The sequence below is a fragment of the Antennarius striatus genome, chromosome 14 (assembly GCF_040054535.1).
Source record: "Antennarius striatus isolate MH-2024 chromosome 14, ASM4005453v1, whole genome shotgun sequence".
Classification (NCBI taxonomy): domain Eukaryota; kingdom Metazoa; phylum Chordata; class Actinopteri; order Lophiiformes; family Antennariidae; genus Antennarius; species Antennarius striatus.
Window position 1 is genome coordinate 4,915,632 of NC_090789.1, and position 24,999 is coordinate 4,940,630.

The 24,999-nt window shown below is 43.7% G+C and overlaps 1 protein-coding gene across 1 annotated transcript in view; it reads right to left on the minus strand.

Annotated features, from left to right (window-relative positions):
* The window catches only part of LOC137607730 (potassium voltage-gated channel subfamily KQT member 4), a 37,570-nt gene that overhangs the window by 5,133 nt on the left and 7,438 nt on the right, over nucleotides 1–24,999 (minus strand). Inside the window, exons 2-11 of the mRNA XM_068333672.1 lie at nucleotides 11,241–11,331; nucleotides 10,142–10,268; nucleotides 9,773–9,948; nucleotides 9,162–9,287; nucleotides 8,545–8,655; nucleotides 8,270–8,365; nucleotides 8,102–8,190; nucleotides 7,311–7,436; nucleotides 4,306–4,541; nucleotides 4,109–4,208 (exon numbers count right to left, since the gene is read on the minus strand). Coding sequence (XP_068189773.1) covers nucleotides 4,109–4,208; nucleotides 4,306–4,541; nucleotides 7,311–7,436; nucleotides 8,102–8,190; nucleotides 8,270–8,365; nucleotides 8,545–8,655; nucleotides 9,162–9,287; nucleotides 9,773–9,948; nucleotides 10,142–10,268; nucleotides 11,241–11,331 — 1,278 coding nt within the window. The remainder of the gene's footprint in view (nucleotides 1–4,108; nucleotides 4,209–4,305; nucleotides 4,542–7,310; nucleotides 7,437–8,101; nucleotides 8,191–8,269; nucleotides 8,366–8,544; nucleotides 8,656–9,161; nucleotides 9,288–9,772; nucleotides 9,949–10,141; nucleotides 10,269–11,240; nucleotides 11,332–24,999) is intronic.

Genomic DNA, 24,999 nt, shown 5'->3' on the forward strand with positions numbered 1-24,999 from the left:
GAGGGAATTTTATTGTGTGTGTACATCTGGTGTTCTGTGTTGGGTGGGGGGCCATTCAGTTCCCTTCTTATCAGCGCTCTGATAGGCAGCAGAAGAGATGCTGATGCTGGAGTGAATGCATTTAAGCCGTCATCTCACCGTTCAGCCACAAGTCAAGCCTGGAAAGCTGAAGACGGCGACAAAGGTTTTCTTTTTTCTCTTTTTTTTTACAAGGAATCCTAATCGCACACAACCAGACGATGACGAAGGCCGCTATAATACCCCACCGGCCTTCAGGGGGGCAGGTGGAGGAAGAAAGGACATCAAATCAAAGGTCTGGCATGTGGAAGATCTGAACAACACACAAGATGTGCACACACACACACACACACACACACACACGAGAGAAACGTGGACTTGAGAAAGGGGTCAGGTTCTGAAATAACTGCTGCGGGCTCGCAGGTCTGCAGCGCTTGCATTTACAGCAGCTACGTACGGCTTTGTGTCGCCAACGACGATGCAAACAAAGAGGAAGAAGAAGGTGAGAGGGAAGGAGAAGAGGAGCGAGAGGAGGAGGAGGAGGAGAGGTGGTCTACAGCTGGTGGCACAGCGAGCCGTTCCCCCTCATGCAGCACTCTGTTTCTTGATGACTCTTGCGTTTGGGGTATTTTTGCTGGAAGTCTTGTCTTATTTTGCAGGTAGATGCAGATTTTTTTTATTTTGCCAGGGTGGGTCTCAGGTGTGGAGGGGGAAAAGAAGAAGAAGAAGAAGAAGAAGAAGAAGTTGGGGGAAACGGGGGCTTTTGATTTGGATCCTTGGAGGATTTCTTCAAAATGCTGACTCTCTTTCTCAGTCGATGAAACGTCTTTCATAATACATGGTCAGGTATAACTGCGGCCCCCTTTGCGCCCCCCACCCACCCAAGAAAACTTCCCGCTAGAGTCAACAGTCGCAAGCAGTACAACTGGCACCGATCATGGAAAGATATTCTACCTTCCTTAATGAAAGGAAGTCGAGATGTAGAACCACGGTAATGATTGCCGGGACAGGAAGTGTCATCGTAACCTAAAATGCTTGCATAGCTGGTCGGAACGCTTCTGCAACTCAGCAAAGGTGGATCCCTGATAGTCTCCGATGGCAAAGGTTTTATGTGTGACTTAAAAAAATGACTGTTATGCTGACAGGGATCCTAGGTGGGCCAACTAAGGCTGAACGACCGCAGGGGTCGAGTCCGATTCTTTTTTTTTTTGCCCAGATTAGACAAGCGACCTGCTAAGTGAACAAAATCGAACGCGCGAGCATTCGGTTTCTACCAACAGAGAAAAATATACGACGTAAACACTATACGAGTTGAAGAAAATAAGAGCTGAAACGCAGCAAAAAACTGATGACAATGACTAAAAATGAAATGGTTATAAATAGTGAAGCACATCCAGACTGTTCATTTAATAGAGTAGGAGCTCCGACCAGGACTGCAAACGCGCAGAAATGTGGTGTTTTATGCAGTATTACATTTGAGCGTGGAGAGATTTCAGACCTTGTTTTACTATCCGTCTCTTTGTCTTCTTCTTCTACTCATTCCTCCACACATAAACACGACGCTACACATTTTTCTTCGCCCAGCCAGGCGCTGATGAACCACATGCATCTCTGTAAAGTTAAGTCTCAGCACTAAGGCCTGCTGAAAAAAATCTGGGTTTCACAAACATCAGTCATCGACCTCACAAAGACGCTGCACGTGTGTGTGTGTGTGTGTGTGTGTTTGATGCACCTGCTGTTTACACACCTGCACTATCTATAGGAACTCCCTCTCTCCTATTGGTGCAGCACACAGCAGCTGAGGTCACGCCTATGCAGTGCAAAGCACCTGTGACACGACAGCATCATGCAACGATACCGTATGTCATGCTACACGCTAAGTATTAGCGTTAGAGCGCCAGCATCAGACGAACTGAATGATCCCTGAATGGAACCGAGCGCACGCTGATGCGGTTGATCCATCACGACAGCTGGGCCACCAGGATGTCCACACACACACACACACACACACACACACACACACACACACACACACACACACACACACACACACACACACACACACACACACACACACACACACACACACACACACACACACACACACACACACACACACACACACACACACACACACACACACACACACACACACACACACACACACACACACACACACACACACACACACACACACACACACACACACACACACACACACACACACACACACACACACACACACACACACACACACACACACACACACACACACACACACACACACACACACACACCGTTTATTTCCAGACACATTCTCGCTTCTTTCAGGGGCGTGTAGGGAACAGAGCAGACAGCGTCACGCTACTGTGAGAAACGCGGGAAGCGGCGCTGACGTCGTCGGGGAGCAGAGAGAGAGGGAGTCGATGGAATCCGCTCTCATCAAACCTCTCTGGAGGCCGGAGCGCCCCCACCCCCACCCCCCCCCCGCGCCAGATGTTTGCTGGCTGTTGTAGTTTCTTTTTGTTTTTTTTTCTGCCACCATCAGTGAAAAGCTTCACGTGTTTACTCGTGTGTGTGTGTGTGTGTGTGTGTGTGTGTGTGTGTGTGTGTGTGTGTGTGTGTGTGTGTGTTTGTCAGTGTGCGTATGTCAGAGAAAGGTTGCTCTCCACTTTATTATGTCGAACCCTAAGGGACATCCAGACATATCAGGCTAATTATCATAATTGTGGTGTAGATTCACACACACACACACACACACACACACACACACACACACACACACACACACACACACACACACACGCACACACACACACACACACAATGTCTTTACACAAACACATATTGTCCTCACACTGTCTTCACAAACACACTGTCCTCACACACACACTGTCCTTACAGACACACTGTCCTCATACACACACTGTCCTCATACACACACTGTCCTCATACACACACTGTCCTCATACACACACTGTCCTCATACACACACTGTCCTTACAGACACACTGTCCTCATACACACACTGTCCTCATACACACACTGTCCTTACACACAGGCTGTCCTTAGACACACACAGCATCTTTACAGACACACACATTGTCTTACACAGACACTGTCTCAACACGCGCACACACACACACACACACACACACACACACACACACACACACACACACACACACACACACACAGTCCATACACACATGCTGTCCTTACACACACACTGCATCTGTGTGTTCGCCTTTCATCAAGACTAAACCATTCAATTCAATCTAATTCTCCAATCACAGACCATAAAAGGACTTCCACCACTCTAATTTGGTATCAGAGGATCAAAGATTACTATCAGTGAATTATAGGAACCAATCATAGATTTAGGTTTGGATAAATTTAGATTTTAATACCTAAAATACTCTTAAATCATACTCTTTTGCAGCTGTCTTTATCTGAATAGACACTTCAGATAAGGACAGCACCTCTCACACACACACACACACACACACACACACACACACACACACACACACACACACACACACACACACACACACACACACACACACACACACTATAATCCTCCATCTTTACATTACTGAATGCGTGTGAGTGTGTACTCAAAGGCCATCCCATCACGCCACGGCACACGCGGCCGTCCTGAATGAGCTGAGGGACAAGGTCAGTGGGGGGAACTAACGCTGCCTGCAGGGGGGCTCAGTTACGACTCCTATAAGTGGACGTTTCTACTCCGTCAGCTGAATCGGCTCGAACCAGCCCCTAAATGGAGGAGCAGCATGTTGTTCACCCGTTAATGCAGGCTGTAAATACCACCAGAGGAGGGGTAGGGTCTGAACACGCATGCAGAGGTCATTCATGTGCAAAGCGACTTTATTCTAGCAAAGACAAACAGGAGACCCCGAGGTTTGCAGCAGCTTCTAAGTGGTTTGATGAATAGTTTAAAAAAAATCTGATTTTAGGATTAATTTACCACATTAAAAGTAAGCTAGAGATGTATATTATATATTTTATTCTATTTATTATAATTATATAAACCCAGTTATATATCATTCTACTATACGGCGCTCACCTGACGGCCCGGATGAGAGTCTTCACCGCTGGGATGACGTCCTCCATGGCTACGTCACAATAAGGTTTGTCTTCCACGCTGTCCTCCCCGACGCCGTCCACTGACACAAGACAGAAGTAGAGATTTGATGAGTTCACACGTGGTATGAATGAATGAATGAATGAATAAATGAATGAATGAATGTGGACGTCGCTTACCATCAGCGGGCGGGCGCGGTTTGAGGCGAAGGGAGGTGCGGAAGCGCGTGCGGTCGTTAAAGCTCCAGCTTTTCTGGACTTTTCCCGGGCTGGTGGCCTCAGGGACGTTCTCCTGGCTCGGAGACCGACGGACGCTGGAGCCGGAGCCGGGGGGCAGCGGCGACGCCTTGTTCCGAATGGTCTGGGACGATCGGGAATTGTTCATCCTAATCCGATCCCGGAAGCCAAGTTTACTGCTGACAGTATAGATAGAAGAGTCACACAATCGACAGGAACAGTGAGAGATTTGGGATCATGATGGGAACAGGGGGGTTTTTTCTCATTGATCGCAATAATATGTTCATGAATTTGACCTTTTATGGGATGCTAGGCTGTGTTAACCTGAGGGTTTTAGAGAAGCGGCGGAAAGAGGGGTGGGGGGCGCCCTGAGCTTGTTAGAGAGAGTTTGTTAGTAAAAGTGAATGAACACCAGAAAGTATGGCCTCAGACTGTTGACAGCAATCATCAACAAACAAGACAAAAAAAAAAAACGGAGACAAACACATTTCGTCTCAGTCATGAACAAACTAGCTGACGTCAATAATGCTAAAAAAAAAAAAAAAAAAAGAAAAAGATTTTGCTCATGTGCCTATCATAGCACCTGATTCAGCAAAATCAGAGTGAAACCTGATTCAAGACTTGCAGCGGTGCTGGGACGGCAGAAAATTGTTCCGCTCACCATCAAAATAAAAGACACGCTTCCTTAATCCGTTCACCAGAGTGAATAAGCATCGGGAATATCAAAGCACAGCCACACACACACACACACACACACACACGAAAAAAAGATGTATTATTAAGCACTCTTTGCATCAGGTCACCATGCATGGATGTGAGGTCATTTATGTACAGGAAGGCCATCCGGTGGCCATTTTTTTTTTCTCCACTCGTAACGGCGTTCGTTATAGCATGCTTCACTCCTTCTCTCAGGAGCCACTCACACGTTACACGCTGTCACGGATCCATCAGGTAAAAATGCAAACATCATGCACCGCAAGATCAATTCCAGTCCAGTCGTTCACTCCCACATTTCTACGATGATACCACTCTTTGATGTGCGTGTGTTATAGGCCGGCCCATTTAAATTAAAAATTGAAATAGTAAAAAAGGGATGTCAGCGGTAAAACGGCATTTCATACAAACGACATGAAATGCCTTCGAGTAGACGGAGAAAAATAGAGTGAAAGACTTCTGCAGAGGAATTACAGGCTTTCCGAAACATTCCGAGGAAATGGCATGCAAACAAACCTTACTTTAGCACTTAAAACCTTTACAAAATACAGCACAAACACTCTGATTTTGCAAGGTTTGTAAGACGAGTGTTAAAGTGGAAAAGCATGCCGAATCCTTCTCTCCAAGAAGAAAACACAAGAAATGAGGCAAACAACATGAAACAAGTCAAGGGTGAATCCATTCCTTTTGAGGAAAGATTTTTGCTTATTTTCAGCAAAAGCTTTTATTTCATGTTTCAGGAAAACATCTGAGAGTAGCCTAAAACAAAAGATGTCCTCGTCATAAACCGATGAGGGCTTATGTTATGTTTTCAACGCATGATTTATCATGACTTGGAAACCAAACATCCTTTTTAGGAAAGAGGAACACAGCATTTCTTCATTCTTAATTTCTAGCTTTTTTTTGTGGACCAGTCCAGCTGGATGTTCTATTAACAGGTTAAAAGCAAAAATATGTTTGAAAGTAAGACAAAATATCAAGGCAATTTATGTATTTGTCTGATTCACCAATGATTTCTTTAACAGAAATAAATCTTTTAAGGGAAGCTGCTGGACCGTTTCACAAATTCCTGAGTGATTCAGGGAAGCTGAGCGGGGTTGTGTGCATTAAAAAAAAGAATTTAAAAAAAAAAGAGGGGAGTGGGGGTGGGTGTTATTGTCTGGCGGTGTCTAAGCGTGCCCCGTGCACAGGCTTGTAGCCGTGGATACCTCTGCTTGCGGCCAGCGTGAATCCGGAAGAGACCCCGTTTTTTAGATAGGAACTGACTGGAGAGACACACAAGGCAGAGGGAGATTGGGTGAGGGGGTAGAGAGGAGTGGAAGAAGTGTGGGAAAGGTTGGAGGGTGGGGGGGGGGTGTTGTTGATGGAGAAGTACTAGGACCCAACCTGAGTACGTGGCAAAAACCCACAAGGGTAAAAACATAGCAAAGGGGAAAAACCAGGGAGAGAAGGTTAGCTGGAGGGGGCGACATCTCAATTCTCCAAACGGCTCAGGAACTCCTCTGGAGGTGGGGTTTGGATTATGGAGACACGCGGTGAGGGAGGGGGTTGAGGAGAGCAGAGGAGGTGAGTTTGAAGGATCGTGCATAGTTTTCACCTGAGCATATTCATCAAGACAGCCCTTCAAAACCGTACGGTGTTACCGCCGCAGATCCGAGCAGCAACAACTCGTGTTAGTCTCTCCTTCAACGCATGCACAAGTCCGTTCGTCCCTCTGTTACTCTGGCTCTCAATTAAGGAGTTATGAATCCTCTTTAACAAGTGCATACCCCTTGAATCAACAAGCACAGCTCTTGACTTTTGGAGAACAAACCTGCGTGGTACTTCTGCCTTCCTGAGAACGGATGAGGGATGTGGGATGGACGGCATGGAAAAAGATACGATGGAAATATAAAAGGGGAAAGACCAGTGAATGAATGAACAGCGGGAGGCGGGCGGAGATGGCAAGAGTATGAGATATAAGCAGACATAAGATGCAGAGAAGCAGGTGGGGAGGGGTCTGCAACACAGTGGTCTCAGATCAGTGTTAGTGACACATTGTTAGGTACACAACACATCCATGCAGAGAAAGCTCCGGACACGGTTAACCACGATGTTCTCGTTGGATGGATTGTCGTATAAGTCCTCCTTGTGACTGTTTTTGATCGTGTGCCTATATGCAAACCTAAGTTCTAGCCACCATGATGTACTGTGAGGCTGTGTGAGGTGGGGGGTAGGGGGTAGGGGGTGCATACCTGTCCCCCGACAGGTAGGGAGAGCTGTAGGGCCGCAGCCCAGACAACAGCGTGTGGTAGGAGTTGTGGAGAACCTTCTTGGTGTTACGCTGTCGCTGGAGGTGACTGAACAGTAGTGTCAGTTCTCTGACATCCCGCATTCACAAATAAACACACACACACACACACACACAAAAACAAAAAAACACATAACAAAATGAAAAATAAAACAATAAAATATGGAGAAAAAAAAATCACAAAAAGGCCAAAATCAGTGGTCCAAATACTCAAAAGAAGAGGGATGCTTGAGAGAAATAAGACGATAGGTGAGCATTTAAATTTAGACCAGACAAAGATTTGACTTCATTTCATCAAAAAGACACATTTCTATTGGTGTTTCTCCGTGATCCTCTCCTTTTAAGCAAATAAAAATTAGTCAAATTAATACATAAATGCAAAATATAAGAAACCACTGCGTAGAACAAAAGTAATGAAACTGTAACTGGATAGTAGAAGCTGGTGTCAAATGAGAAGTAATCAAAAATAAGAGGAAACAGCAGCCCTTTTGGTTTACAATCCCCCCACTGCGTCAACACTTCTGATGGACAAAAGGTTGCGTTTTTCTTGATGTGTGGCTTTTCTCTTCCTAACATGAATGTTTGAGCCGAAAACCCCCCCCCAAAATATCTCAAATCTATTTCTGCTTTTTATTTAATTTCACTGCAAAAAGAAAAATGATCCAAAGACAACCGCAGGTTTCTCATCACCGACTCGACTCAGAGCTGAAGGTGTGGACGGGTGAGAGCACCTACCTGAATGAAGGCAACATGCTGTCATAGAAGTACCATGTGGCTGTTAAGTAGGAGTGCTTTGCATCTGTGGAGTAGAGACGCCATGCAGCCTAAAAGAGACAGAAAGAAGAAGTTAATCCAAATGTGCTTCAAGTGTTTTTGTGGTCAGATTAACGCTGCGGCCGTCACCTGTATCAGGTTGGCGGCGGGCATCCTCCTCTTCTCAAAGTGCTTCTGCCGATGCTGCTCTTGTACCTTCAGGGCAAAGCCTGAGCCCAGAATTCCCTGAAGGTCAGAGGTTACAGGAATGAAAGGAGCAGGTAATTGGGTTATGAGTAAACATATGTGTGTGTGTGTGTGTGTGTGTGTGTGTGTGTGTGTGTGTGTGTGTGTGTGTGTGTGTGTGTGTGTGTGTGTGTGTGTGTATGTGTGTGTGCCTGTGTGTGTGTGTGCAGGAGACTCACAGCAGGCAGGGCAAAGAAGGAGACTCCTAGAAGAGCGAAACCGGCAGCTAGCAGTCGACCCTGCCAGGTGCGGGGGACCTTATCGCCGTAGCCAATAGTGGTTAGAGTAATCTGTGGGGATTAAAAAACAATAACAACTGAATGCAAACTGCGTCAGGCTGATAAACTGAATCTGTGTTTCCACCCAAACGTAAGAGTTAGTGGGATTTTTATCTAAAAAACCTGCCTGCAGGTAGATACGCAGAAAAAAAAACAGGAAACCCTGTGAAATATAGTGTGTTAAACTAGAAGTTGTGAATTCTGAGTCATTGAAGATTCCCAGAAAAATGTCCTATGGGATGAATAAAGTAAAATCTATCTTTTACCTCATCTGGTCTCATCGATCTTATTTATCTCTTCTGTCTGTCTCACGACCAAATTCCTAAAAATGTTTTGGATAAAAATCCCAACAAATAAAAAAAGCAAAATTTGAAACATTCATTTGTTTTACTTTTATTGATATTGAACAAATTACAATTCATATCTACAAAAAAGGAGACTTATTTTTTTCATTTGAGACACAGCATTGAGGACAAAAGATACATTTTTAGTCTTTGCGCACACTATGTAGTACTCACAGTCCCCCACCAGAGGGAGTCTGCATAGGTGTTGAAGTCTGTGTTGACGTCTTTCTCTGCCAGGTAGACAAGGAATGAGGCAAAGATCAGAACCAGGAAACCTATGTACCAGGCTGTAATCAACTCCTGAGAGAGAGGCAGAGAGGTGGGCATCAGTCATACCTGTCAGGAGCAGCAAAAACAATCTGCACCGCTGTCATTAACGCATCTCTATCATCATTATTGGGTAAAATCCCATCATCATCACATTTGGCTTCCACTTTGACCTGGCTGCACGGCTCTGCTTACATCGACGGCTGATGCATCAATTCATCATCATCATCGGCAACACCTAACTGCATTTACAGCCGCCCGCTGGGCGCGAGGTGTTTGGCTCAGCATTACTCTCACAAGTAGAGTGGAGTTTGTTGTTGAGGGCAGTGGACGTAAACAGGTAACAGCCAGTCATTAGGAGACCCACTATGTAATCCACGCCACACTGAGAGTGATTACATTTATTCTATGATCATCATCATGAGCTTCCTCCATTAGGAAGTCTGTTCTTATCATAATCTCGCTTTCGGTGCACTTAAACTAAATAAATCATGCATGTACAAAACGTCATTGAACACCTTGCTGTGAGCGTAAACCACTGAGCCCAGTAGTTTCCAGGTGCCTCCTCGCCGGTCCATACGAACCATACGCAGGATCTGCAGGAAGCGCATGCTGCGCAGCGCCGACGTGGCGAAGATGTTGCCCTGCGTCCCCGCGGCGATCACCGCCAAGGATGCGATGAACACGATGAAGTCTGTGCAGAAAGCAAAGACGGGAGAGAAGTCGCGATGAGGTGATGTCACAATGTTCTCATGAGTAAACAAAGGCCTTGGTTTTAATACTGCTCACACACACACACACATGCACAAACACACACACACACACACACACACACACACACACACACACACACACACACACACACACACACACACACACACACTAACCTATGACACAGAAAGGCTTCCTGGCAAATCTCAGACGTCCCTGCCATCCCCGGTACCTGCAGCAACAGCCAGCGGCCCAGATCCTGATGAAGTACTCCAATCCAAACACTACGATCATCACAAACTCCTGCAAGACACACACACACACACACACACACACACACACACACACACACACACACACACACACACACACACACACACACACACACACACACACACACATACACACACACAACTCAAATGAATGCACTGTTTATGCAACTTTGTCGATTTCACAACAGAATTTTTAAAATGTGCGTCGGTGTCATCGTCCTCCTGCATCAGCTGGTATCTGTGTGTCTCCTGTCAGCGGTGGATATGAGAAAGGACAGCACGCTATGATGTGCTGAGCAACAATATATGTGAGATCAATATCAACGTGGCAACACTTCAAAAAGTTCATATATGGTAAACATCGAGATGATGAAGTCGGTGCGTGTTTTGTTTATTTCTATTATTTTTATTCCTCTAAAAGATTCAATGGAATGACAAAAGATTCTAAAAGTCACCGTTAATACGTCACACCTCCCTCCGTTTCCTCTCCTTGCTTTCAGGGTTTCCACACTATGAATGTAACTCAAGGTGCACTGAACCAATCCGTCACCAAGCAAATGTTCGTGTGAGTCAAGTTCACTAATGGGTGATTGCCTCCTAATGGCCGGGTGATTGATCGATAAAGTGAACAGAGGGAATGTGAAAGTCAAGAGTCTGACCATTAAATAACACATAAAGATGAACAAGGTGGGAAGAGAGGAGGGAGAGAGGGACGAATCACGCTGGGGGAGGAGAACGTGTCCATTACCTCCCAGTACAGTAGGAGGAGGAAGAGAGGAGGAAGAGGAGGAGGAAATTATGAGGCAATTAGGATTATTGCATTGTGTGTCTGATTTACTGCCCAGTCAACAACACCTGAATCCTCCAGCCTGCTTACATGGCGCCTCCACACCGGCACACAAATCAAAACTTAAGCAAGCAGATATGAAGACACTGCAGTAACCGAGGTGTCGATTAAAGGAGAACCTCAGGGGATGCTGAGGCAGACTGGAACGGGTCTTACCAGGATGAAGAGGCCTTGGTTGGCGAACTTCTGGTGTTCTGGGATGGTGGAGAACACGGACAGCACCAAGCAGCTGAACACCAGCAGAAAACTGAAACGCATAATGAAACACGGGTCAGTAAACACATTTCAAATTACACACATCGCTCTGATTTCTTAGTGACATCATTCATGTGTTGAATAAAACTCATTAAAATATGCTTTGTTCATTCTCTGAAGGGTTTAACCAGCGGAATAAAACTGCATATAAGCAGGAAAAGATTTATTGATCCATAACTTAATAGAAACACAGGATGCTAAATCATCAAACATATAGAGTTATAGTGGGATTATATGAAATAACCACACAGAGTGGACAAAGGGAACAAACCTTCACGCATGTGCTGATGTTATTTAGTTTTACCAGGTAACGAGTCAAGACACAAGTCGCCGCAGAAAAGAGTCCTGTGATATAAAATTTTCTGCCGCTGAGATTCTGCAGCTCTGGCTGCAACAAAAAATTACTGTCCCCACAGAAGTAATGGCCACTTCAGTTTGAGAACTACTCCGCATTAAAACACGACATAAATTCCAGTAAATTGCGGCTCGTGTTCGGACGACTCTCATGTTTGTATAAACACTCGTGTTGGACCGCGACTCCGGAGGAGTGGTAAGTCTCCGCTGGACTCCATCTCCGCCGTGAAGTTCATTCTAGAGGGGGGAACGTCGTGTTCCGAAACGTCGCCCAAACTGTTATCTTGTCTAGTACGTGGTGAAATTCACACTAAATCACTTTGTAGTACATGTCAGGTCTGTCGGAGTTCCGTCAAGGTCAAATCTTTTGTAGGAACAGGCTGCAAATGATCTGTTCAAGGTGTTCCTCAGGGCGAAGTATTTCTGCTTTAAATGGTTAGCTCCAGTAAAGAAAAATGTTGGTACTCAGCCTTCATCAGTGGAAAACCAGATTTGTTAGATGTATAAGGAGAACTGTTAACAGTTGTATCTTTGCATTATGCAAGAGATGCTGACAAAATCATAATATTTATGACTAAAAAGGACTTTTAATTGTATTCAGTTGGTTCAAACTGCAAAGTTAAGGAGTTTTAACCCCCAAAAGACAAGAACGACAGCATGTTGGGTCAAACAGAAAAAAGAAGTGAGACCTTGGCATCGCCCGTCCTGTGTGCCATGTGAACCGTGAGCGGGGGCAGGATTAACCCGGTGGCAGCTGCCGGTCCAGCTGGAGGTCAGAGCCCGGCGTTAGGGAACACTTGTTGGGTAAACCAGCTCTCAGGGTCGGACACAATGAGGCCCTTTCTCTTCGATTAGTAATGCGCTTGACGCGGGTCTCACCGGGCTGATGTGTGTGAACGGAAATGTAGTTTAAGCACTCAGACTAGAGCTGAGCAGTGGTGGCACATCAAGAGCTGACCCAAACAACAAAAGGAGCAGGACCACGTCAGTCGGGACAGGACGTAGGAAGATAAACTGTATGTTCTTACTTTTTCTCAGACGTGAAGTCAATTTCAATGAGTCAGCTTGATTATCCAGATTTGGGTCTCATTGTGCATAGAGGTGGCACATTATGAGCTGACCAAGACTGGGTGTTTTAAATTTAATTAAGTGATATTTCTTTAAAAAAAATTTTTTTTTTAAAAAGTCATTCCAGTTTGTTGAAGAATATGAAATAGTGATTTTGGAGCTGACTCAAAATATAGCCCATGATTCACCCTTACACTCATCAAAATCATTGATAATTTCTTGAAATATCTTATAGACATTTACTAAATTTATGCAGAACCAAAAGAAAGGATGAGAGAAACACATTTCATCTCAAGCTAATGGCCAAAAATAAGAAATAAAGGTGAAGTTTTGGGATGTGTGATAAGATACACCAAGATAAGATACAGATACACCTTTAGAATAAAGATCATCGAATAGTAAATAAACACGTTTAATACCTAAAGGTAGAATAGTTGAAAAAATAAGCTAAAAGTAATGAAAGAACAGTTGAAAAAGTCAGTAAAATTTAACAAAGTTTATTGATTACGTTACAAAAATGATGGATTAGAAGTACAAACTATATAAACCTAGCTAGAAGGATGCCTAATGCATAAATCAACCAAACTTGTTGAATAGCACTACGCTAGAATGAGAGTTATTCGCTCAGATTGGTCACTAAAAAGTGAACAAACAAACAAATGAATAAAACAGCCAAATTCTATTCATAAACATTATAAATAATTCAATGACATTACTATTTTTTGCTACTTCAAGTGATGATAAATACCACATCAACTCTTCATCAGGTCAGTGCCACCCATCATCCTCTTTAAAACCGTAGAGGTCCATCAGAGAGAAAAGGCTGTGAAGCAGCACTGAAGAGGATAAAGGCAGTAAGTGATAAAATGTTCATTAAAAGCTGAAGACACCAGACACTAGGCTTGAATAAACAGACATTCCCAAATTACTAGTGTGTTTCTCAGCCCAGTGACGCATGAGAATCAGAGCTGGAGCTGCTCGGAGAAACCAGCGTCAGATGACTCTTCGCAAACAAAGCATTTTAGTCGTTCATCAGTAAAAGTGCTGACTAAACAGTCTGCCTTTTTTCCCCTCAATTAAGTCAAACTGCTGTGTGTATTTCCATGAGGAGGCGATTCGTCCGGCGGCATCTCAGGTGGCTACTTTCATTGACTCAAGCTTTATGACAGGAAACGAGTTACAGCACAGATAGCCGGATCGACAGCTCGGCTTTTTTTCTCAAAAATGCAGACGTCACATTCTTGGGAGAAATATGAAAGGAAATCTGAATATAATAGAATCCTGTACATCAAATGACTCAAAAATACTGCAATGAGTTACGAGAATTAGAATGCGGAATTCTGCCGAGTGTCGTGTGACAAACATCTCAAACCTCAGCTCACTCAGAACGCGAGAGACATGAGACTACTTAACACCTCTGACATGTATGTATCGGTCCTCCAAGTAAATGTCGGTATCTCTTGGCAAAGTGACACTGAGAGTATTAGATAGCTATAATAGTATTTTAACACTTAAGAGATAAAGACCGTGTCTATTTTTAGCCCTGTTACCAGTCAAACCACGGAGATCCAATCATGTCTTAGTCAATCTCATACTATTTGCAAACTGGTTGCCACTGATACCACACAACTCTCACCAATATAGGATTTCAGGGATAGGCCAAAGATGAATGGTACCTTCCCTAATAACTATCGCTTCGCACATTTACAAATTCCCTCAGGATTATTACGATAAATCATCTCATCGACGGCCATTGCCGGACCGTGCCGCCAAAAAAAGTGACGGACGGCGTTTCTCATCGGCCTCAGTTGTGTTCTGTATTTACACGGCGAACATAGCTGCTAAACATTAACATGCTGTTGGCATTGTTAGCATGTTAGCATGCTAAGGATGATGATGATGATGATGATGATGATGATGATGGCTCAAGTCACAGCCAAGAACCTCAGATCCATCAAGCGCGGCTGTAAACTCTTCACTCCATGAATTATCCGTGCTGCTAATACGACACTGAACGCAAAGTTTAAGCTAAATAATTGATTTTACAGTTAATTCTAACCAGAGATCTCTTTTGGTTATCAGGCTGCAGTTCCTCATAAATAAATATATGAATAAACAAATACATTAATAAATCATGCATCAACAAACGAAACAAAAGAAGAGACTTTAAGACCATGTGGAGCGAGAGTCGTATTTCCGCTGAGCTCACACTTTCCCCATCGCCGCCCTCCCATCCATCCCAGTCGTACCACCGGCCCTCCTGTCGAGTAAAAATATAAGGAAAAACATGAGTTGAATAATTATGTATCAGAATAAATGACACCTTCACAGTCAAAATAGATAAATAGGAACGGACAAAGACAAAAATAAATAAATAAATAAATAAGTGCTTGAATGTTGTTTTAGATATGAAAGTTGTGACACTTTGTATTTATAACATGGGATGATGTTGCATCTGGATGCATGTTATATATGAATCTGAACCTGCGGTGATATAATGGATAAAATAACGTGTGGAAAAACAGCTGCTCAGGAGGGTTATTGTAAAGCCGTCTGCATTAGTAATTGCTCCAGAGCCTTCACAAAGAATAATGCCTGCTCTGCTATACACAGAATATCCACCTATTATCCAAAAGCCAATCGACTGTAATTTGTCTCGTGGACACCGTGGAGGATTGGAGGGGGAAATGCAAGTGCAGAGAGATGACTAGAAAGGAAAAAAAATGAAAGAAAGCATAACTGTGAGATGGTTATCTAAACAATGGCTATTCATTCTCATCTCAGGTACTGTATCTCCCTCCTGAAGCCCTAACCGATTACTGCTGGACACCGCAGGCCTCTGTAGGTCTAAAGCGTACACAATTTGGCAGGCGGCCTGTAAAGCTCCAGAGGGCTATTGGGCTGCCTGTGGGGCAAACAACAAATGAATGTAGAGAAGCTTTCGGGGCAAACAAGATTGCTTTTAATGGACGCTAGCAGGGAGCTTTTACTGCCGCTTTCCTGTAAGCATACATACGTTAAAAACAACACACCAAGATCTCACATTACTTTGAATGGGCTGTAACAGTATTGAAGTGCGATTAATAGGCATCCCCAGTTCTGTTTCATCCAGGATATGTTTGTGTTTCTGTTTGTGTTCATCCTCTCCATGCCAGTCAGAAGGCCAAAGCCGGCCTGTGAGAGAATGCACTTCTGATTCAATCACCGCTGGATGATGAAGCAGCTATCAGTTACACACAGCTGAGGAGGAGGAGGAGGAGGAGGGAGCAGATGGTGCGATGAAGACGACTGAGAGGGAAAAGAGAAACGGAGGAAATAAAAAATGTGACTCAAAGAGGAGGAAACAGCGACGTGGATTCTGTTAAAATAAAGGAGATGAATGGCAGAAGGTCCCCGGGGTCGTGTCAGCACACCTTTACCTGTGCATGTACGCATAAGCGGACACGTATGTGCAGGTATGGGGGGGCCCGATTCCGATCGATACGCGTCTGACTTTCAGGAATTGCAAACCGTGCACACAGGGCGAGTGAACAAACACACAAACAGACTAATTATTGAACGCACATTAGCGATACCACCTTCCACAAGGACATTGGTAAATAAATAAACACAGAGGCTGCTGGAACAAACGTTACACTAGAACAAGAGTTTTATTCACAGACGAGTCAAATGTCACCTTGGATGTGTGGCGTTTTGAATCTTTATTGCGTTTCCAAAGGTACAACTCGTGATAGTAATAAAACTGAAAGCACAAGTAATCAAACAGAGAGAGAAGAAGCAAAAGATAAGGGATGGAGAAGGGAAAAGGGAGGAGAAGGGGGGGAAAGATATTAATAGTTTTTCCCTCCTTAAATAGCAAAAGAAGCGCAGGTAGGCTGCAGAGAGCAGAACAGCCTCCAGTCCTGGTTGTTGCCCCCTCTTCTCCCTCACCCCCACCCACCCCCTACCCACCCCCATCTTCTTCTGGGACAGCAAACTTTTAAAGGCAGGAACAACAGAACCAACACACAAACCAATAAGACATGAAAAGTGCTTTTTCACCAAGGAAACACGCTGACTGAGCGTTTCAGACGCTCTGGCCCCAGCAAGACGGGGGGGTGGGGGGGGTTTGAGAGTGTTACGTAGGAACAAGAGGATTGTGTTTGTTTTCTTCAGCACAAAAACAACCTTCTGGAGTATTATGTGATGAGATATGTGGGTTACGCTGTAACCGGTGTTCTCTGAGTGAAGAGGCTACCTCGCAACCCAGTTTTGTAGTGGTGGTGGTGGTGGGGGGGGGGGTCATAGATGACGTAGATTACACCAGTTTGTGCGTCATCACTCTGATTTATTCAGATCAACACTTGATTCTGAGCGATCACTCAGAGAACACAGGTTACAAACATAACCTACAGTTCTCTAGTGAGGACGACCCCCCCAAGGTAGAACTTCTCCTCCTACATAGGGGGGCCACAAACCTCTGGTCCTCTGGTGGTGATGTAAACTTTCTGACGCACACCAGTGCCTTATATAGACTGTGTGTGTGTGTGCATGTGTGTGTGTGTGTGTGTGTCAGCACAGCTGGTGTATGCTACAAAATTATCCACATCATCTTTTCGCTGGGAATAAAAAATTAAAAAAAACATAATATGGAATATTTAATTAGAAATAAAGAACGATTTGTTAAACAGAGACAGAGGTGGTCACTACACACACATCCACACAAACACTTTTTGTTTTATTATGCACACACACACACTCCATCACACAATCCTATACAAATGTACAGTACACACAAGATCCGTTCAGCCGAGACATCTAACACACACCTACGCACAAAACATTCACACTCAGAGGAGCCACCGACAGCCGTGCTGTTCCCACCCCCCCCAGTCTGTCCACAGGTGATGGATTTCAAACAGAGTGCCAATTAGACTGATACATTTTCCCCGCTGGAGAATTTCACTCCCAGTCAAAGCAAGAACCTGAATGCATCTGCAGCTCACACACAAGTTAGTGTGTCCCCGTCCAGCCCACGCTGAATCACTTCACGGTTGAATACTTTTCATTTGAATAAAGAAATTCTTTGGCTTCCAGAAATGCGGGGTAAACAGAAGCATAAGTGCAAAAAAAAAAAAAAAAAAGTAGTTTGTTCAAAGATTTATCAGTTCTTGTGGCCCGAGATATTAAAAAAAAAAAAATTTCAATGACTCATTCAAGAGATTATGGTTTCATTATGAAAAGTAAAAACCTAGTTTTAGGCTTTTAAAATAATGATATTTTATTTTTTAGTTTCCAAAGGCAATGATTAGTACAACATAAAACCACTACATTTTGGTCACACTGTGAAAAATATCACATTTATATTCAGCTATTTTTTTAACTACAGTTTAAACCCTGTTATTCAAGAAACAAGCGAACGACGATTCCTTTTATTTCCTCTGTAGTCGGTCCATTAGTCAGAGCCAAGCACTTAACACCAGCGCTCACCTCCAGTACAATATCTGCAAATACTGGTGGCATAAAATATGCATTTCAGTGCATTCTGCTGGCAAACATAGAGCTAAAGCCTGCAAAGACATGCAAATGCCCCAAAAGGCCGAAGTAGAAATGAAAGAAATTGTTAACAACAACACAATAAAAGTCATATCGGAGCACCGCACCCCAAAAAAAAGTCCTCCAGCACAAATTACAGCCTCAATAATGACCTGAAAACAAAGATCCTTACCCAGAAGCAACAATCTGAGCAGGGATGCCCATACTTCCCTTTGAAAATAAGATTATTACAGAACGCACACATATAATGTGATAAATATCATAAATGCGTCGTGTAGAGTGACATCTTACAGTTCCAGCGAGGACACATTTTGAATAAAGAAAAGAGAAATTCACGGTGTGAGAAAATGATTATATGCATCTGAGAACTAGATTTATATGAATTCTATAAACTTTCTTAGTAATGAGCGTCACTTCGATCTGGTGCAAACATCAGATCAGTCCCGTTCACCATATCAGGACAAATCAATGTGAAATGGTTCTCATAAATTATAAATTCATGTGATTATGGAGAAAAAAAAAGAGCCTCACCAAAGTGCAAAGGCGTAATGCTTTCAAAGTATAAAAACAATGTCCTGGGGTTTCTTTTTTTCTGAAATAATGAGATTATATCACAATTCTTAGAAGCATTTTGTGGTGAAACAACACACTCTGTTTGCCTGAATTAAATCTTGATAGAAGCTGTCGAACTGAGAACCCGGTCAACCTGTTTGGATCTCGCCGTGGAGGAGGAGAAGAGAACATCCTGCAGGAAGTTGAAGTTAAAAAAATAAAATAAAAAATGGAAAAGAAGAACTTAAGTTCTCCGGTGAATGGATTAGACTCCATACAAAAAAGATACTCTTGTGATTTATATGCATTATATTGACTTCACTTGCCCACTAAGCAAAAAGAAATGGTAACCATTGTAAAGACCTGAATGAGCTCATAATCAGGTGTGAGTGCCGACACACACACACACACACACACACACAAACACACCGCTGACGCGCTCCATTGTTTCCAGTGCTTTTTTTTTAAACTCCTGCTCTTTGCCGCTGGTGGACTTCTTGTCAGTGAGCTGTTCTGTACAGAAGCTCAGAGATGCTACCAGGACGGAGGCAGAGCGCTGTGAGAGCTCTGACATTTAGCTGCCGTATTGTTAGCACCCGCTAACCAATTAGCACACAGCCCACAAAGCCTTTGGTGTTGTAGGTGCAGATGTGTGCTTGTGTAATGGTGACATTTCACCACTGAACCGGTGGGTGAACTCAGCCTTCACACAGATTGGATCAGCATCAGCAGCACTGGATTGGAGGGGTGGGGTGGGGGTGGGGGGTTGTTGATACCAAATGGGAGGCAGAAGGAATTCAGGGAACTGCTGGATATCCTTCCTCCATCTGTGCCCAAGAAGAACTTTAAAAGTCCAACCATAAAATATGACCAGTAGAAGTCAAGACCCAATTAAGTGACTTGCCATTGACCCAAAACACACATACACCCCACGTTCTGTTACTCCCCCTCCCTCCTTGATCAGGGCTGTGACTGAATTTCAAGCCAATCATCATTACTCTGTGACGGTTCTAATCTCGTTACCATGAGAGCGGGGATCTGCGGTGATGGATTACAGAGGGTCAGGGGTGTCTCGGGAGGATTGAGAAACAACAAAAAGAAAGAGGTTACTGTAATAGTTGAACTCTAGGTAATGGGATTGGCCCGGCAGCTTGAGGCACCGAGTGTGAGAACGGGAGCCGGGGGGTCACACACACACACACACACACACACACACACACACACACACACACAAGCCCGGTGGTCAGCGGATCTCAGAGAAACGACAGGATTTGTGGAGGACGCAACGGTTGCAGGAATATTAAGCTGCCGTTAGTAATACCAGCGGATGTGAAAGCTGAAAAAAGCTGGGATTGAAAGGTTGTGCACATTCTATTATATATGTATATTTGTGAATTTGATTTCTATTCTTGCTTGCAGCTAATCTGGATCAACTTCACAGACCTTATTGACCCGTTATATTTCTCCTTTTCCTTAAAATGACCTTTGTATTTATGGGAGTTAAAAAAGTAATGGATCTTGTTTCACGTGGAGATCAAATCAGGGATCGGTTTGTATGTCTGATGTTCAGAACACACACCTCCAGAGCGACACACAGTCACACAGCGATCCACACACAACCCAAACCACAGCAGTGTCCGTTTCACGCTGGATCACCACCCGTCTCCAGTGGGTGACTCAGTTCATCCGACCTCTAACGTTCACATTAAAAAACAAATATATGCTTACTTACAACAATGTGGCGTTGATAAAATATTCCCATGAGGGATTAATCCCAGTAGATTACAACGGGATTATCCATTTATCAAGACTCCAGTGTAACCAGTACCGCTCCAGTAAAGTCAACACGTTCCCTTGTAAAATTACTGGTGCTTTACTGTGACTCCTCTGGATGGAAGCCAAAGCGGCGACCCCGTGACCCCCAGCGCTGGAGTCGCCTCTTTGATGGCGATGCCTGGGCCGGTACGGGACAGATACGCGGCGGCTATAAGGGTGATGTCTGGGGGGGGGGGTTGTGGTTGGCCTATCTGTCTGTCTGTCTGTCTGTCTGTCTGCTAACTTTATCTCAGCTGTGATTACAGTCCAACCCCGCTGCACGGATCACATCGCATCATGGAGGGGCTGCGCTGTGTTACCCATCAGCCCCGGGGTCCCTGATGATGCCTCCCATACGTCCTATGAATTTAATATCCAAGCAATGACGTCAATGAGTAGAAATGATCACTAAATATTATATATTCATGTACAAAATGTGTTTTTTTAACTATTTTGGTTGAAGTCAGGCGCCAGTGTCACTCCAGCAGACCCAGGGTCACACCGGACCACTTAGGAGTCTCTCAGCCTTGACCTCTCCTCTCTTTGACTCATTAATACCAATTAGGTAACGGACCACGGAGGGAACGGAGGGGGAAGGGGGGGGTAAGAGCAGAGCTATAATACTCCTGTGAATTATTCATTCCTCTGACGAATCCCACCCCACCTCCATCCGGATCCTGCCTTCAATCCTCTCCACTGTCCCTTTAGTTTCTGTCTCCTAGTCTGCCCCCACTTTAAAGGTGAAGGCACGCCGCCATCGAGCTGCTTCTGTACAAAGTGTTCACTGTTTCCCTGAAGGTCTCATTTTGGTTTGACTTATGAAAAGTGACCAAAGTACGCTGTGTGAGGGATGAGAAAAGAAATTTGGAAAATGTTTACTTTCTCAGACGTAGCTTTGATTTAAATTGGGTACAAAGATACGGAATTAAATATTTCAGAAAGACGTTTAAAATGCAGTCTGCGCACAAATTGTTGCGTGTTTTTGCTTTTCTTTTTTTTTTTGTATCATCGGATTCTAAAACTTATAAAGATTTCATGAAGTGAATGATGGGAAAAAAAGTGAGTTCTTACATTTTTATATCTGTCAAGGAGATGTTTTCACTCGTTTCCATTTGTTTTTGGGGATTATCAGTAAATTTATACAAAAAAAGGCTGAACGCATTTCCACAGTACTCGGTGGGAGGACGGGTCTTGTGTGGTTCCAGATAAAGGAGTAAATCCAGGATCTTTTCTTAGAACATGTTTTTTTTTAATCATATTCTTGAAATTCTAAGGAAACAATGAATGCAATTCGATGGAATGAAAAAAATCTGGCAGAATTTGGAGGCTGGTTTCTTCGAATTTCTTTCATTCAGGATCAATCAGATTTAAAAAGTGTTCTCTCAATGGCTGATTTAATTACAAGTAGATTTTGCTCTATTGAGTGTCATTCTAGTTTATCGCTGTAGCTCTGTGGTTAATTCTTTTCAATTCGCCCCACCAAAGAGATTTTTCAAAAAGCCTCAACATTCTCCTTGAAGGGATTAATCTTATAAAGACTTTCTTTTCTTCTATCGTAGACGCTGGAATCGTCTCGGCATCAATGAAGCCAAAAACGACTTTTTGGGTTAGCTGTTACTGTAGCTCAGTTTTATTGGCCTTGTGATGCAGGGTCTGGCATCTGGGGGGCCTAAATAGCTGAATGAGACCTGCGAAGTAGTAAAAAATGTTACGTGGCGTGAAGAAGAGACGGAGGAAGAGGAAGATCCTGTGCGGTAATGGATGTACAGACACAAACAAGAAGGACAGGGTGAAGGGAAAAGAGAGTCCAGAAGGAGTGAGTATCAGCGAGACGTACAGATTAAAGGGGGGGGGGGATATGTGGACGAGATAAATAAAGGAGGGGGGCGAATAATGTATCGGACAAAGGAGAGAGGACGGCGAGACAATCAGAGGCGGAATGGAAAAGAGAGGGAGATGAGGTATCGTCTGTGAGGTCTCATCGCACACTTGCTGACATTGCTTTAATCTCAGGGCCAAGAGAAGACCTGAGGGCCCACCGACACACACACACACACACACACACACACACACACACACAAACACACACGCACTGAGCAAGCATGCTTGTTGACATGAAGAGACAGATTTACAGTGTGTTTGTGTGTGGATTAGTGTGAGCAGATGTTTTTGTTGTTTTTTTGCATCATAATGAAGACAGCTTGATGTGGCAGCTTTATGCTTGTATTTTACACTTAGCAAAGACACATTTCTGCACCTTCAACAAGAAAATAAGTCTGACATTCACTTTTCATCACCAATAACTCGTCATTAAATTCAATGACTGCGGTAAAAAGGATGTGAATTAGTGTGACGTGAAGCCAGAGCGGCAGCTTAGACGATTTCTCCCGCCTTCTTATGGAAAAGTGAAAAAGTAACACAAGAACTGCATGTAGAAATGGGGGGGGGGATCATTCACAACTGATCTGCCATAACGTCTAGGCACGTGTACATACACACACACACACACACACACACACTTACTGCATGCAATCCCCATAAACCTACACATATTGCAAAGCTCTTTCTGCAGGCAAGGCAGACCTTATAAATACTGTCCTACATTGTGATTGTGTTTGAGCTCAGTCTCCATGGCGCTGCTTCCTCACATGTTTATAGAGAGTGTCGTTATAAATTAAAATGGTCTTAACAACACTTAAGATGGGCCTTGCATGCAGGAGCAGACGGGCAGGGACAACAGGAGAAAGACACAAAGACCCGGGCTATCCCGGGACCTTGAGATACGAGAGGCATGTCAACAAGTAAAGAGAGCGGTACAATACGAAAAGAAAGAAAGTCACCCTCCCCCCGCCATAAAATGGCAAATAAATGTTCAAATGACTCTTATTTTGAAGGGGATGTCACGTTCACATGTGCTTCATCACACAATTTAACAAAACTTGTGTAACGTGACAACATACATAAACCAAGAGATTATATTCATATGTCTATCCAGAAGTTTTACTGTTACTTTAATACTTTATGAGGTTGTAGTGGGAAGTGTTAAAAAAATCAATGAGAAGGGCTGATTTATGATACCGGATTATGATAGCAGAGTTGTTGTTTTTTATTTGCATCAAGGCGATTTGCTTTCGATTTCTTCAGCATTTTATTTGCAGGATTAGCCAAAAGCATGCAGGCCATAAAACCTACAATAAAAAACCAAACATATATCCATCTGGAAAGCATCTGCTATTTGATGGAAAACCACACAACTCCTACGGACGAGTTACTTAAAATAAATCACAGATGACTTGAATCTGATTTGGCGCCCGTCGTCTATCAGCCAATCATAAGGAAGCGCCCTTCCTCACGTCTTTATAGGAAGTAAGCTGTTTGTTCCTCTTCGATGGTTAGCAGCAGAGTTGATTTCCACATTATTCAGCATCTACTGATAATCTGCAGGTGCAGCCTCTCACCAGAGTCGGGCCTTAAGTGTGCTGCTGAGAGATAATGGCAAGGCTAAAGCTATTGATTTATGTTCTGCCTGCCTTATGGTCTTCGTAAATGCTGGAGACGCACGGCCCCCTGCTCCTCGTCGAGGTGTTATACCAGCGCAGACATGAATAATACTTTTTTTGTCATCAGCAAAAAAAAAAAAAAGAAGAGTCAGAGGTGGGTGTGGATCATTGAGACTGGCCGGGCGAGTGGATTGTGGAAAATCATTCAAACATTGAGTGGAGTGTTCCAGGGATGTGCTGCTGCACGGAAGGTGACTGTGTGCCAAGCTGGTGACATTTCTCTGCATTTGCATACAATAGAGGCGAGTCGCTGTAACATGAGCGGCTTTTTTGGTTTTGTGACATGTTTCCTGTCGGAGCCAGAGTTTACCAGCAGAGCCGTCCGTCGTCGACGAAGCCCGAATTGACCCGTTTTGCTGTTTAACTACTGGCCCTGCAGGGTTCTGGCAGTAGCATTGATTTAAAGCAGGGCAGTGTGAGAACCAGAGTAGGGGCAGTCAAGTGTTTCAATAGAAGGATCCCAGAGCAGAAGAGGAGGTGTTGGCTGAAGTTTTGCAGTAAAAATAGTGGAAAGTTAATATTAATCAATCATCACAAATCAGGTCTGAACTTCTATTTGTTTATTTCCTCTGGCGGCGATTAAAAAAAATGACTCTTCTTGGATAGATATCGGTTTCTAAAAGCTCACTCTTGATATTTTATGTCAATAAACATTTCAGCATCAATAAAATCAAACTAATTTTCTGAATGGATCTGTGTTTATTTGTATCGTCATGCTTTAACTGATTTAACTGATCACTTTTTTTTTTTTTAAAAACATTTCGCAAAGAAATTGG